Source organism: Stenella coeruleoalba (genome assembly GCF_951394435.1).
Source record: "Stenella coeruleoalba genome assembly, chromosome: 11".
NCBI classification, from domain to species: Eukaryota; Metazoa; Chordata; class Mammalia; order Artiodactyla; family Delphinidae; genus Stenella; species Stenella coeruleoalba.
Window position 1 is genome coordinate 47,006,175 of NC_137157.1, and position 14,507 is coordinate 47,020,681.

Here is a 14,507-nt window from a genome sequence, read left to right on the forward strand (position 1 = left end):
ACTTGTTTTTGAATTCTCTCCATCCCCAGATAGCATCTCTGCCATGTTTCCTACTGAACACTACACCACCTCCACTCCCTTCCTGCTAATAAAGAGTTCTTTTTAGGGGAAACAGAGTTATCACACCTAGGGGAAGATATCTGCCATGGGTCACAGATCTAAGAGTAATCTACATAAAAAAATGTTTATGAGGAGCTGTGATTTCCCCCCCACCAGAGTTGATTCTGATATTAAAATATACATAAGGGGCTTCCCTGGTGGTACAGTGGTTGACAGTCCGCCTGCCAATGCAGGGGACACGGGTTCGTGCCCCGGTCCGGGAGGATCCCGCATACCGCGAAGCGGCTGGGCCCGTGAGCCATGGCCGCTGAGCCTGCACGTCCAGAGCCTGTGCTCCGCAGCGGGACAGGCCACAACAGTGAGAGGCCCATGTACAGCAAGAAAAAAAAAAATATATATATATACATAAGAAAAGGAGCACAACCTTTGTATGATGCAATAAAGGTGCCTGCCTTTCTATCAGAAGTTTTGGTCAAGAATCTCTTTGACTTAACACATATTTAACAAATATTTCTCTTTTTTTTTTTGTAACAGCTACATTCAAGACAATAAGCCTGCATAGATAATGAGACAAAGTCAGGTCCTCACCTGGAGGTACTCGCTATCTTCTGGGGAGATAGACAAGTAGACCTATAAACTAAACCTCAGCGCGAAAGGTGTACATCCAAAGGTATGGAAAAAGTGCTGGAGAAGCATGGAGAATTTTGCTTCACAGGATGAAGAAGTAGGAAAGTGCATTTGGGGCAAACGGCACAAACACCCAGTGTTATAAAAAGGTGTTTTTAAGAAACCATGAAAAGCTCAGCATAGCTGGGGTATAGAAACATTAATAACAATACTGATGATGATGACGGTGATAAACGTACTAACTGAGGTACTGTTCTGAACCTCATGCATATTGAATCACTGAACCTTCACAATAACCTCATTAGATAGGTAGTAGTAGTATCTAATTTTATACAGAACTGAGGCACAGAGAGATTAAGTAACTTGCCTAAGATCACATAGCTAGCAAGGGGCAGAGTCAGGATTAGAACTCTGGCCTTGGAACAAGCTCCTATCCACTACATCAAACTGCCTCTCACAACTGTGAGGATGGGGGAGTCTCAGAGATAAGGACACTGAAATGTTACCTTGGGACCATATGCTAAGCTCAGGCAATGGAGAGTCAACAGAAATGTTTAAGTAATGGCGTTCAGGTGAGCCAATAGTGAAGTGGAAGGTGGTCAGCTCAGGGAAACAAATTAGGAGGCTCTTGCAAGAGGTGAAGATCCAAAGGGGAGGCTGCAGTTGAAAACATTTAGCAACAGTTTGGTAAACAATTAGCTGTAGAGCATGGGAGGAGCCCGTAGGGTGACACCCTGGTTTCTAGTTTAGGAGGTTTGGTGAACACCGAAGGGGGTATAGGAAGCAGCGAAGACTGGAATCAGGGAGGGGAAGGATAATGGGTTCCACTTTGAACGCACTGCTTTGGTGAAACTAAGGCACACTCGGCACATACGAGTGTACATTAAACACCTGTAACTATAGGTCTGGAATGTGGCAATAGGGTTGGGGAAATGCTGATCCATGGGAGTAAATGAAACCATTCAGGGTGAGTTTTTGGTGCTCAAATAAAAGAGTTTCCAAAACAGGACCCTGGGGCAGAGAAGGAGGAGGGTGTACTAGCGAGTGCCCCTGAGAGGTAACAGAGACACCGGATGAGAATCAGAGGCGAAGATGCCATGGGATCGAACAGGAAAGTTTCTGTGAGCAAACGTCGATGAAGAGAGGACACCAGGAGGATGAGGGCCGACGATCTTTAATACGATCTAGCAATTAGGAGAAATTTCAGAAGGGTAAGTTGGAGCAGAAGCCAGAGAAGACTGGGTTGAAAAGTGAATGGGATGTGAAGAATGAAGAGAGTGGGTATTTTTCAGAGTTTGGTGATGAAAGGGAGGAGAAAGATTGATGAATATTTGGAAGGAGAGGTAGAGTCAAGGAAAGAGATCTGAATCCCTTGCTGACCCACAGATAACTTAATTTCACTATTGCTCCCCTGAGGAAGTTCTGTTACTCTCTCCCTTCCCTTATATACATCAATTTTTTAAGGTATCTTTTAATTTAACCTAATTCCAGAATCTTTTTAGAAGCAGATAACCAACAGATGTTGACCCACTGCCAGGGGCTTCCTCCTATCAAACTGGGCACCACCTGGACCCCTGGAAGCATCTCTTCAAATGCCACTGATGTGGCCCCAGGGATAGAAGGAAGCCCAAAGTAGAGGAAATAACCACTTTTCCTGGCCAGGTCAACTGCTCAGGGAGAAGGCATCTGATTTTCTATATCCACCATTAAAACTGAGAACAGACTTTTAAGAATTTGCTCCCTTTCTGGTTGCAGTATAGTTTTGGTGTAAATGATTACTGCTACTGTTACAGCTCAGAAGATGAAGATGAAACAGGGATTTTTTTCATCATTGCTTTTTTTTTAAAAAAAAATATTTATTTATTTGGTTGTGCCAGGTCTTAGTTGCAGCAGGCGGGCTCCTTAGTTGCAGGTCGTGGGCTCCTTAGCTGTGGCATACAAACTCTTAGTTGAGGCACGTATGTGGGATCTAGTTCCCGACCAGGGATCAAACCTGGGCCCCCTGCATTGGGAGTGCAGAGTCCCAACCACTGCTCCACCAGGGAAGTCCCTCATCATTGCTTTTAATAATGCTATCAAATCTCCCTTTCCCATCCCTTAACAACATTTTGAGTAGAATCTGTTCCTAGATTCTTTGATTGTTAAAGCATGCTCCAGTCCAGAATCTCCCGCCTGGTTCAGAGCACACCCTCCTCAACTGTGGGCTGCTCCAGGCAGGGCAGGTGAGAGAAGCAGCCAACAGCCTGGGGCTAGAGCAGAGTTTCTAAGCTCTTGTGGGCCACAGACCTCACTGATCATCTGATGAAAACTACAGAGACTTTCCCTATAAGTATGTGCCTACACATATACACATTTCCACCCAATTTCAGAGGGTTCAAGTCCCCTCCAGAATCTCATCCCAAGTTAAGGACTCTGAATAGAGAGTAACTTTTTTTATGTCAAAAAATGTAAATTAATATCAGGTAGTGGTGATAGGGAAAGTCTGCAGATGGATTTTTTTTTTAAAACTTCCTAGCAGATAATTTGGCAATACCAAAGACCAAAATTAAAAAAAAAATACTATGTTCCAACAATTATATTTTGGGGAGATTCATACAAAGTTAATAACTAAGGGTTTGGGGGGAAATTGTTATAATGGTATGTATTTAACAGGGAAAAACCTAGCACAAGCCTACATGTCCAATGATAAGAAATGGTTAAATTATGGAACACCTCAAATAAAGGTTTTCCCACATATACCTGGGGCCTGAAAACGGGAGAGGTGTTCTCCTTGCTCTGCATTGCTGCTTCCAGATCAATTTTCTTCCTCCCTCCTTCACGAGCTTTGGTATATGCCAATGACCAGGCCACCTCCTGCCAATAATAGCATCTACCAACCTCTCGGTCACTATTCCTTTCTCATTGAACATTCAGCATCTGGTACCTCCCTCCCTCTAACACTACTCCTGCCATCGCTGCTGGTTGCTTCAACATCCACCCAATAATATCACAGCCTCTCAGGTTCTTAAACTCCTCACCTCTATCCTACCTCAGCCACCACTTCCCATGACCCTCTCCTAAACCTCGGCATCACCAATAATCGCACCATTCTCTGAAATCTCAGTTTCAAGTGTCATGTTCTTTGACCAGCTTGACCTTCCCGACATTTATACCCCTACTCTAATACCTTCACCTATTGAGATCCTCTGCTCATGAACCTTATCCCCACTTTTCCAAACCTCTTCATCCCCTTCCACTCCTCTGTTACCCAGCTTAAATTCCATGGTCCATCACTCTAATTACTCCCTTGCAAAGGCTTGTAAGTCCCTTTTCTTCTTTCCACCTGTGGAACTCACATGAGAAAATCCTGACTTTGGTTAAAACCCAATTCTTCACCCACTCCAAGACTGCATCGAGTAGCTGAATGTTGCTGAGAAAATCATACAAATGTAGTGACTAACCTCACTTAAAGTAATTAACCACAAATCTCAAATGAACATGGCACTGACTAGCATTCTTACTATTTCCTGGCCGATTTGCTTTTTACTCTGTGTAGTGAGTTGAAAAATGGACCCCAAAATGTATGACCACTCAGAACCTGTGAGTGAAAACTTAACTGGAAAAGGGGTGTTGGCAGGTATAATAAAGTTAAGTGTTTCAAGATGAGATCATCCTGGATTAGGGTGGGCCCTAAGGGCAATGATGAGTGTCCTTGTAAGAGAAGTGACAGATACAACAGACTCATGGAGAAGGTGATGTAAAGATGGAGGCAGAGATGAGAGTGATTAGTCTACAAGTCAAGGAATACCAAGGATATCATCAGCACCACCTGAAGCTAGAGAGAGTCATGGAGTGGATTCTTCCCTCGAGGCTTCAGCGTTTGTGGCCTTGCCAACTCCTTGATTTCAGACTTCTTATCTCCAGAATTGTGAGAATAAATTTCTGTTGCTTTAAGCCACCTGTTTGTGGTAATTTTTTATGTCCGCCCTAGGAAATTAATACACTAACTAAGAAGATCATTTCATAATTTATCCTCCCTCCTAAAGCCCCCAACAGTCCCCCACCATACTCCCACCACCTGGCTTCACAGGTAAAGCAGAAGTAACCTGTCTCAGCTTCCCACCCTGAAACCTACCACACTACCTGCATGTGTTCCAGATACTCCTCTTTTCCTCCCTTGCAACACAGTAAGTGTTCCTGGTACCTAAGGGCAAGCTCTCTCCACCCCATCCTCACCCACCTTCTCAAGGTTCCCCTCCCACAATTATCCCCCTCCCTCTTCCGCATCAAACGTTTATTCCTCCACAATGAATCATTCCATCTGCACATCAAGCTTTCGTATCTCCCGTCTTAAAAACAAAATTATCAAGTAAAAACCCTCTTGCCTCCGCACTTCCTCTGGCTATTGCCGCATTTCTCTGCTCCTGGCACAACAGGACTTTTCAAAAGCATTATCCATATGAGCCACTCACCTTCCATTCTCTCTTCTTCCCCTACTGCATGGAAACCACTTGTCACGGTCACCCACAACCTTCCTTCCCAAATTCTATGCTCAATTAACTGGCATTTCAGAAACATTTAAAACATTTGACCACACCCTCTTTGAAACACTATCCTTTCCTAGCTTAACACCACACTCTCCTGACTTTCCTCCCACCTCATTTAACATCCTTAGCTGGTTGCTCTCACTTGGGTCCCTAAATGTTATCGTGGGGTCCTCTTGTCTGACTCCCTTCTTGGTGACCTCATCTAGTCTCAGGGCTTTAAACACCAACCATACGCGGATAACTCCCAAATTGATATCTATAGCCCAGACCCCTCCCTTGGGTTCCAGATTCAAATATCCAACTGCCTCGTCATCACTTCTGCCTGGTTCTCTAAAAGGCAGCTAAAACGTAAAGTGTCCCAAACGAATTCTTGATTTCACACATATGCACATGAACACACACACACACACACACACAAGTGCACTTGCACCCATTATTCCACAGCTGAATACATTGTACTAAATCCACCAATTACTGACACCAACACCTAGGCATCACCTTGATTCCTCTGCCTTCCTCACCCCCACATCCCATCCATCTGCAAGTTCTGCCTGTTCTCCTGCTTAAAACCCTCCACTGGTTTCCTATCACACTGAGAATAAAAATCCAAACTCTGACGTCATCTTTGGCCGCCCACCCCATTGTCATTCAACACTGTCCCCTGCCCCTTCCCACTCCAGCCCTGCCCCTAACCACTCCAAGCTTAGGGACTTCACACTGGTATTCCCTTTTCCTGGAATGTTCTTCTTATGGAAGATTATGATTCTATACCCAGTACATAGTAGGTGCTCAATAAATAATAGTTGTTATTAATTAGGTTTAGATCAAGGGTTAGCAAACATTTCCTATAAAGAGCCAGATACTATTTTAGATTTTGAGGGCCATAAGGTCTCCGTTGCCACCATTCAACTCTGCCATCACAGCATCCAAGCAGCCACAGATAATATTTATTATTTTTTTAAATTTATTTATTATTTATTTTTGGCTGTGTTGGGTCTTCGTTGCTGCACACGGGCTTTCTCTAGTTGCGGCGAGCAGGGGCTACTCTTCATTGCAGTGCGTGGGTTTCTCATTGCGGTGGCTTCTCTTGTTGCGGAGCATGGGCTCTAGGACGTGCGGGCTTCAGTAGTTGTGGCTCGCGGGCTCTACAGTGCAGGTTCAGTAGTTGCGGCGCACGGGCTTAGTTGCTCCGTGGCATGTGGGATCTTCCCAGACCAAGGGTGAAACCCATGTCCCCTGCATTGGCAGGGCAATTCTTAACCACTGTGCCACCAGGGAAGTCCCACAGATAATATTTAAATGAATGAGTGAATAAAACTTAATTTACAATATCAGGCTGCAGGCCGGATTTAGCCTGTGGGCCATTACTTTCAGACTCCTGTTATAAATTAATAAGTAATGACAAGAAGAGATGTTTCCTTCTATACTCCATGAAAAACTCCATTATTAAAGAATATAAAGAGGATGATCCCATTAAAAAAAAATACACACAAGATCAACACCAAAATGTGAACAGCTGTTATCGCTAAGTGGTGAGATTACAGGTGATAACTATTTCTTGTTTTATGTTATCTATTTTTTCCACAATTGTCCATGTATTCAACGTTTAGCTTCCAAGATATTGTGGAGTCTTCCAGGAGCTGACTTCTAACTCCCAAGCTGAAAAGATGACAACATCAATAACACCAAAGAAGGTGGTGTAGTCTCCTCTTAGAAGCATTTGTCTGAGTGATTTTGTTCCCGGATTCCCTCCAGTTGCTGATGACGTTGGCAGTTCTCAAATGTAGGGTGTGTGCAGGTGACAGAAGTTAGCTCTGACCTAGTTACAGCACATTTTAAATTCTAATGAAATCGGCTTCACCTTGGGGATCCCAGCGTGAAAGAAGAAAAGGGATTTTTTTTCTTAATGGCACCAAGCCCACGCCTCTTTGTTCTGGATGCTTCATGACAATCAACACAATTTCTAATCACCTGCCAACATCAGACAGAAGTGTTCAAATAATTATAAGCAGCTTGCGTGATTTGGGTTGTTCTTCTTGTCCCTGACGTATTCTCATTCCCAGTCCCCTAGAAAGTCCATAGTGTCTCCAAAAACAGAAACAGAGGTGGCCTGATCAATAAACAAGGAGAACCTGCCTCTGTGGGATAATTTCAGCGTTTCTAGGATGCAACATGATGTCTAAAATTCCACCATTAGAGATCAACCAAACCTACTCTTCGAGAAGGTAATCTTTTTGACTTGTATGATCAAAACGACTTTGTATTCTGTGAAAGCACATTGAATACAAAACTCTATAGAGACGTAAGGTGTCATCAGATCCTTTGCCATTTGTACCTTCTGTGCAAACTCAGGTTTTATTGGGACAGAAGAAGAGGGCATAAAGATGCTGGTTATGTGAGAGGGTGAAAAATTGGTGGTCTTAAAGTGAAAGAAAGACAAAGACTGAGAGACTGGCCGGAGGCCAAAGATACCCTTTACCTGCAATACAGTCTTGCCCAGGGCCAGCCCTCTACACTGCATTCAGCTGCTCAGAGCTTCTGATTCCAATCACAGGAATTCAGAAACATCAACCAATCAGAGTTGGTTTCACTTTTGGAGAAGTAATACACAGGAACCACTTAAGACGTTTACGACTTTACCTCTGGTAATAATGGAATCTGGGGTTTCCCACAAACTGGCAGCACTTGTCTCAGTGGCCTCTGTTTGTTTTATTCACTGAACCTTTCTGCTGCTTCCTGCTCTGCTTACTGGGCAAGTTTTTCTTCTTCCCATATCTGAACTTGCTGGGTGCTCCGAACCTAGAGTTCAAACTGTTGAACAGAATAGTCTGTGCACTGTTCTTCATTCATTTTTATTCTATAAAGATTACTGTCTACTATGTGCCGGCACCATTTGGGCACTTTTCCAAGCTACATCCCTCTTGTGCTCAACAATTCTACCAACCCTCCCTTGAAGCCTCTCTAGATCCATTCCATCTGGGTCAGTCCCTTGAGTCTCTGCTTTTCTGCTCCAGAATCTTCAGCATTTTCTTCATTTTCCCAAAAACTTGACACCTCCATCATATTCCTGTACAGCTCATGGGTAGCAGATATTTTTGCCTACCCTGCATCCCTACCACCCTACTTTAATAATAGCTAACTAGAAATTTAAATCTCAGGCAGAGAGAGGAGGGCAGAAAATACCTTGAAGCTTGTTTGACAGCAGCTTCCTGAAGGGACTGTTCTTCCTCTTAGATCTCAGGAGCTGTCCAGTGGTTCCTGCCCATCCACAGCTTCTGGTTTTAGGAGCTACCCCTCACCTCCCAAACTTCAATGGGTGAGTGGGAGTTTCTTCAGCTAGTTTCTCTCTTCTGCTTTCATGTGATCTCTTCAGGAGAGTCAGCCCTCTGTGTCTGCAGGTTCCACATTTGCAGATTTCAACCAACCAAGGATGGAAAATATTTGGGAAAAAAGATCCCAGAGAGTTCCAAAAGGCAAGACTTGATTTTGTCACATGCTAGCAACTACTCACATAGCATTTACATTGTATTGGGTACTATAAGTAATCTAGAGATTATTTAACATGTACTAGAGGACGTACACAGGTTAATATGCAGATACTACTGCCATTTTACGTAAGGGACTTGAGCATTTGGGGGTTTTGGTATCAGAGGGGATCCTAGAACCAATCTCCTCCCGGATTCCAAGGGACAACTGTATGTAGTTTTCCCCACCCTGCTCAGTCAGGGCAGGCATCTCCTCTTTTGCTTTCATGATAAGCCAAAAAGCATTTGAGAACCTACTTCAGGACTTTATGAAGAGGATGAGCTAAACAGCTTCTCACCAATTTAGAAAGTTTCTTTTTAAAGATTAAATATAATGAACAATAAAATATTCTCAAATTAGTTTTTATAAACTGTTCTAAAAAGCTGGGAAATAAAAGATGAATCTTGCTATCACAGTAGCCCAAAAGAAATACCCATAAGGAACCAAATTAAGAATGTAAGGTCACAGCTATGGAAAACAAGTGAGGTAAACTGAGGAATGGGATTTTCCATACTTCATTTTCTATTCCTTTTTTACCTGAGGGGTTGCTGTAAGAAGTAAATGAGGTAATGAATGTAAAGTGAATGGAACAGTACTTCATGCATGGTAAATGCTCAGCAAACGTTATTAATCCGGCGCAAACTTAAGATAAAACAAAGTCTAAGTAAATGAGGTAATGAATGTAAAGTGAATGGAACAGTGCTTCATGCATGGTAAATGCTCAGCAAACGTTATTAATCTGGTGCAAACTTAAGATAAAACAAAGTCGAAGTTAACTAACTTAAAACTTGGCTAGTGTTAAAGGATATATATTTTTAAAGATAAAATCATGACTCATGGGCTTCCCTGGTGGCGCAGTGGTTGAGAATCTGCCTGCCAATGCAGAGGACACGGGTTCGAGCCCTGGTCTGGGAAGATCCCACATGCCGCGGAGCAACTAGGCCCGTGAGCCACAACTACTGAGCCTGCACGTCTGGAGCCTGTGCTCTGCAACAGGAGAGGCCGCGATAGTGAAAGGCCCGCGCACCGCGATGAAGAGTGCCCCCCGCTCGCCGCAACTAGAGAAAGCCCTCGCACAGAAACGAAGACCCAACACAGCCAAAATAAATAAATAAATAAATAGCGTTCCCTTTAAAAAAATAAAATAAAATAAATGTTAGCTCAATAAATGTAAATCCTAGCACATTTAAAAAAAATCATGACTCATATAAATGTAAGATGAACACATGTCAAAGGTTTTTATTTACTTCATGAAGGAAGCAGGAAGATGTTACAAGTGGTTCAAGGAGAATTCAAACAGCAGAGCTAGATCTAGGTATATAGATAGATAAATAGAGATAGATTGACAGATGTATATAGATAGAGATAGGTAAGCAGATAGATAATCTAAATCTGGCTATGCCATGGAATGAATTTACAAATAAATGGAAAACTGGGTTTTACTGAAACTATTGATCCCCAAAAGGAGATAATTCATTTACATATCTATAGACAAAATTCACTGCATTGATATCAATTATCTACAATTTACAGAGTTTCAAAATAGCTCTAAGACAATAAAGAGTGAAAATCCCATAGAATCTGACAGCCCAAAGGACATGATCCAGGTACAGTTTTCTATGGAAGACACCTAATAATCTTCTTTTTCATCCATTTCATACAATTTTTCTTTACACAGAAAAGAAACTCTTAAACAGAGTTTTGTGTAATTAAACCCAGTCTCCTTTATGTAAGAAAAACTGACCATGACATCATGCATTCCAACTTTGAAGCACTGAGATAATAAAGTATAAAGAAGAAAATAAAAATCCCCATATTCCTACCACTAAGAAATAACTACTGTTAATACTTGTAGTGTATTCATCCAATTGTTTCTACATATATAGGTATGCATGTATGTATATATAGCAACTGTTTTCACATCAGTTTTAATAAACTTTGTTCTAGAAAAATACATATATATTCAATTCTATTATATATACCAATTTGTAATCTGCTTTTCCCCTTTATATCATAAACACTTTTCCTTATCATCGTCATTTTTTTTTTTTTTTTTTTTTTTTTTTTGCTGTACTCAGGCCTCTCACTGTTGTGGCCTCTCCCATTGCGGAGCACAGGCTCCGGACGCGCAGGCTCAGCGGCCATGGCTCACGGGCCCAGCTGCTCCGCGGCATGTGGGATCTTCCCCGACCGGGGCACGAACCCGTGGTCCCCTGCATCGGCAGGCGGACTCTCAACCACAGCACCACCAGGGAAACCCATCATTGTCATTTTTAATAGCTACAAAATATTCCATTATATGAAAGAACCATAATCTATTTAACTAATCTACCACTATTAGAATTTTAAGTTGTAACCAATTTTTAGTTATTAGAAATAAAATAATGTGCCTCTCCTCTGACAACCTTTCTCTTGCAGTGGTATCAGCTTTGCTGAAAAAGCCAAACATTTCACATGGTATCTGAGTTTCCAGTGGATGTTGGGCTCCCTAGAGAACTTGATCCACCTCTTCTGCTTTAGCTAATGGGCCTACCTATTGCATCAGTGGCAGGCAATAGAATGAGGTTTGCCAGCTACCTGGAACCACGCTTTGTTCTCATCATCTTCCTGAGACACACCATAAAGATTCAGCATGATCAGCATGAGATCTGATGTTCAAGGCCATTTAATTCGTGATGATACTGTCAGTACAGATAGTTTTTAATACGAAAGTGTTCATATGAAAAACATATATTATTTAGGATCCAGATTCTTAGAATGAAGAGTCTGAGAAAGCAAAGAAAAAATAGCTTTCAGGTGGGTAATAAATTACAAAAACTTTTCTTGCTTTTCAGACCTTGATTTTTTATATGAATTTGCATTTAATTAGAAGCTGACGTATCAACAGGAGCACAACATAGAACAACTAGCCCTCCTCATAAGAATATCAGATCCAGTCTTGCTGTCCTCATTCTAAGGAATATTTCAGAAAGGAAACCATGATCTAAAGGAAATGTCTCAAAGCCCTCCAGGCTATCATTTAAAAGATGTGGTTGTTGGACTTGGCACACCGTCAGTGATTGATATTTGCTAAACAGATAATAAAAAATAGACAACCAGCTGTGTGACTTTCGGGGGAAGGGGAATAACTTAAGTTAGTGCTTCCATTTTTTATTTCCAAAACTTACCACCTTTTCCATTTATTCATTCAAAGATAATGTACACTGACTATTTTATTCTCTTTCCATGGAGAAATTACTCCTCCCTAGTTAAAAAGGCTTCCAAAAGAGCCAGAGTTTAGTTTGGGCTAAGAAAGATACTATAATAATAATAATAAAAAAATAAATCAGATTTTGTAATCAGCTGTACAGAGGACTTGTGGAACCTATATCCCCAAAGACTTCTGAAAATAGCATAAACAAGGACAGTATAGTGACCCTATAGGTATAACAGCACTTCCAAAAAACAGAAGGTAGACCAGATGAACTTTTCAGGTCTTCTCTAGCTCTGTAAAGAAATCAGCTAGACTTTGTGTATTTATAAAATCAATTGGTGGTTTCCCGAAAATAAAGCAGATATAACTGTAGCTTGGAGCTTGCTACCTACTGCTCAAATGAAAGTTACATAGGATATAAAATCAGGCAACAACAATTAAGCAACATTAGTGTGCCTACTGTGTGACCCAAGTGGACACACTGACTTGAGCACTGTCAGAGACAGAACATGATGGGATGGATCATAGGGCTGAAATAACATAATAATTCTCTAGGTCTCATATTCCTTCTTACCCCATGTGGCAAAATCCGAGCCACAGAACCTACTGTATTGTACTAATTTCTTCTGATAGTGACCTCACTGTTTCTTTGACATAAACACTCTTTAGTGTTCGATACAATATGGTGTTGGGTCAATTCCATTCACTCTTTAAATGTCTAGTATTTGTCAGGCACTCTGCTAATCACAAGAAATGCCAAAAGCACTTTCTCCATATGCTGCTAACTGCCCTCTGGATTCTGTGAGTGAGCTGGTCTGCGCTCAATTATTCTCATACTCCCTCCTGGGAAATACCTGGAAATGTGCAAAAAGCTCTGGCAACATTTCCCTTCCCATGGAAGTCTGAGCATGACTAACTGATAAGGAACTGCAGCTGCACTAACACGCAGTCTCCCAATGGCTCCCTGAAAGGTGTCACAAGAAGGCAAGCCTTTCCTGACATTTTCAGCAGACCCACCATGAGAATCTCAACCCAACTGAATATGAGAAGGGGTACCACTATTTCAGGTTTTTAGGAAAAAAATCTTTGTAACCATGTCCTATAGTAAGCCTTCGTTTGGGGAAAATTATATTTAACCTCAAAAAAAAAAATCATCATTCAATAGTTACACATTTTTAAAGTGTTGTGAAAAACAAAGAATGGAATGGGGGAAGAGGTGTTCCTTTACTGTTAGGCTGTTTTGTATTTAATTATATTAACAGAAAAACCATCTTAAGTAAACTCTTACATTTCTCCTGTGTTGTATTCAATAATTTTAGAGATAAGAAAAATCTAGTATTATGAAACATAGGGATTAGAAAAAAAATCTAGCACAGGACAGGGACAAATTCTAATAACATAGGTATGCTGACCTCTTGATTCTTTTAACAACTAAGCTGTAAGATGGAAATCCTGAATTTTTAAAAATCACTGCCTATACCATTGATTTTTTTTTTTTTTTTTTTTTTTTTTTTTTTTTTTGCGGTACGCGGGCCTCTCACTGCTGTGGCCTCTCCCGTTGTGGAGCACAGGCTCCGGACGCGCAGGCTCAGCGGCCATGGCTCACAGGCCTAGCCACTCTGTGGCATGCGGGATACCTCCCGGACCGGGGCACGAACCCGCATCCCCTGCCATCGGCAGGCGGACTCTCAACCACTGCGCCACCAGGGAAGCCCTATACCATTGATTTTTTGCTACAAACACAGCAAATAAACCTGCACTTCTGACTTCACGACAGTTAGTACAATAGTATTTCTTTCAAAGCCCAAGTGAATTCCAAAAAGGTAAGACAGTGATAGTAAGCAGTACCATTTCTCAGATGTTGGAAACGGGCTTCTTACCTTCGAAGAACTGCTGTAGGGCCTCGTTTTCGCCTACCACATCCATGGTGCCGTGGTCCTGGTAGTTACTTCCGCACAGAATGATTATCAGACCTCAGGAACTAAGTGCTGTCCTCTCAGCTCGAAGCCTACGAATGCTCTTGAAAAATGTTCATTTTCTTTTTATTGGAGTGAAGCATATCTTCAGCCATCAAACTGTGCCCAAAAAGATGGTTAAGTTTTCAAATGTGATCACAAAACCAGAAGGATATGTAACCACGCAAAAGAAAAATTCATGAAGAGGGAAGTGGTAGAAAATCCATCTCTCTTTCTATAGGGAACTGTTTCTGCTCTGCCTTTCGTCTTTGTTTTAAGGACCTTTGTCCTTAGTGACACATGTAATTACATAAATGGGCAATAAATACATAGCCTTATCTCCTATTTGTCCTTTTACACCAATATATTTATTTCTCTGCCTCCATCAACCAGATCGATTTAGCTACAGCCTAGCAAAGATATAGGGGGGTTTTTTTCACCTAGAGAAAGAGGGCAAATCAATATAATCACTTTCATAGATACCGAGGCTTGTGATAATGAAAAGTTAGGATTTGTTAAATATTTCCAAATCTACTCGCAGTGAAAAAAATTCCTTGATACGCACCTCATCCATTTCCTCCAGTTTATTTTCTTTGAAAGTAGAAAGCATAAAGTATGAGA

At 41.6% G+C, this 14,507-nt stretch overlaps 1 protein-coding gene across 3 annotated transcripts in view; it reads right to left on the reverse strand.

Moving 5' to 3' along the window:
• The window catches only part of MYRFL (myelin regulatory factor like), a 123,440-nt gene extending 109,505 nt beyond the window's left edge, over positions 1 to 13,935 (reverse strand). For all 3 annotated transcript variants that reach the window (XR_013830652.1, XM_079938286.1, XM_079938285.1), the window contains exon 1: positions 13,812 to 13,935. Coding sequence is in view for 2 of the 3 variants with exons in the window: in XM_079938286.1 (XP_079794412.1) it covers positions 13,812 to 13,857 (46 nt within the window). In the remaining variant the exon portion in view is untranslated. The remainder of the gene's footprint in view (positions 1 to 13,811) is intronic.
• Positions 13,936 to 14,507: the final 572 nt, after the last annotated feature.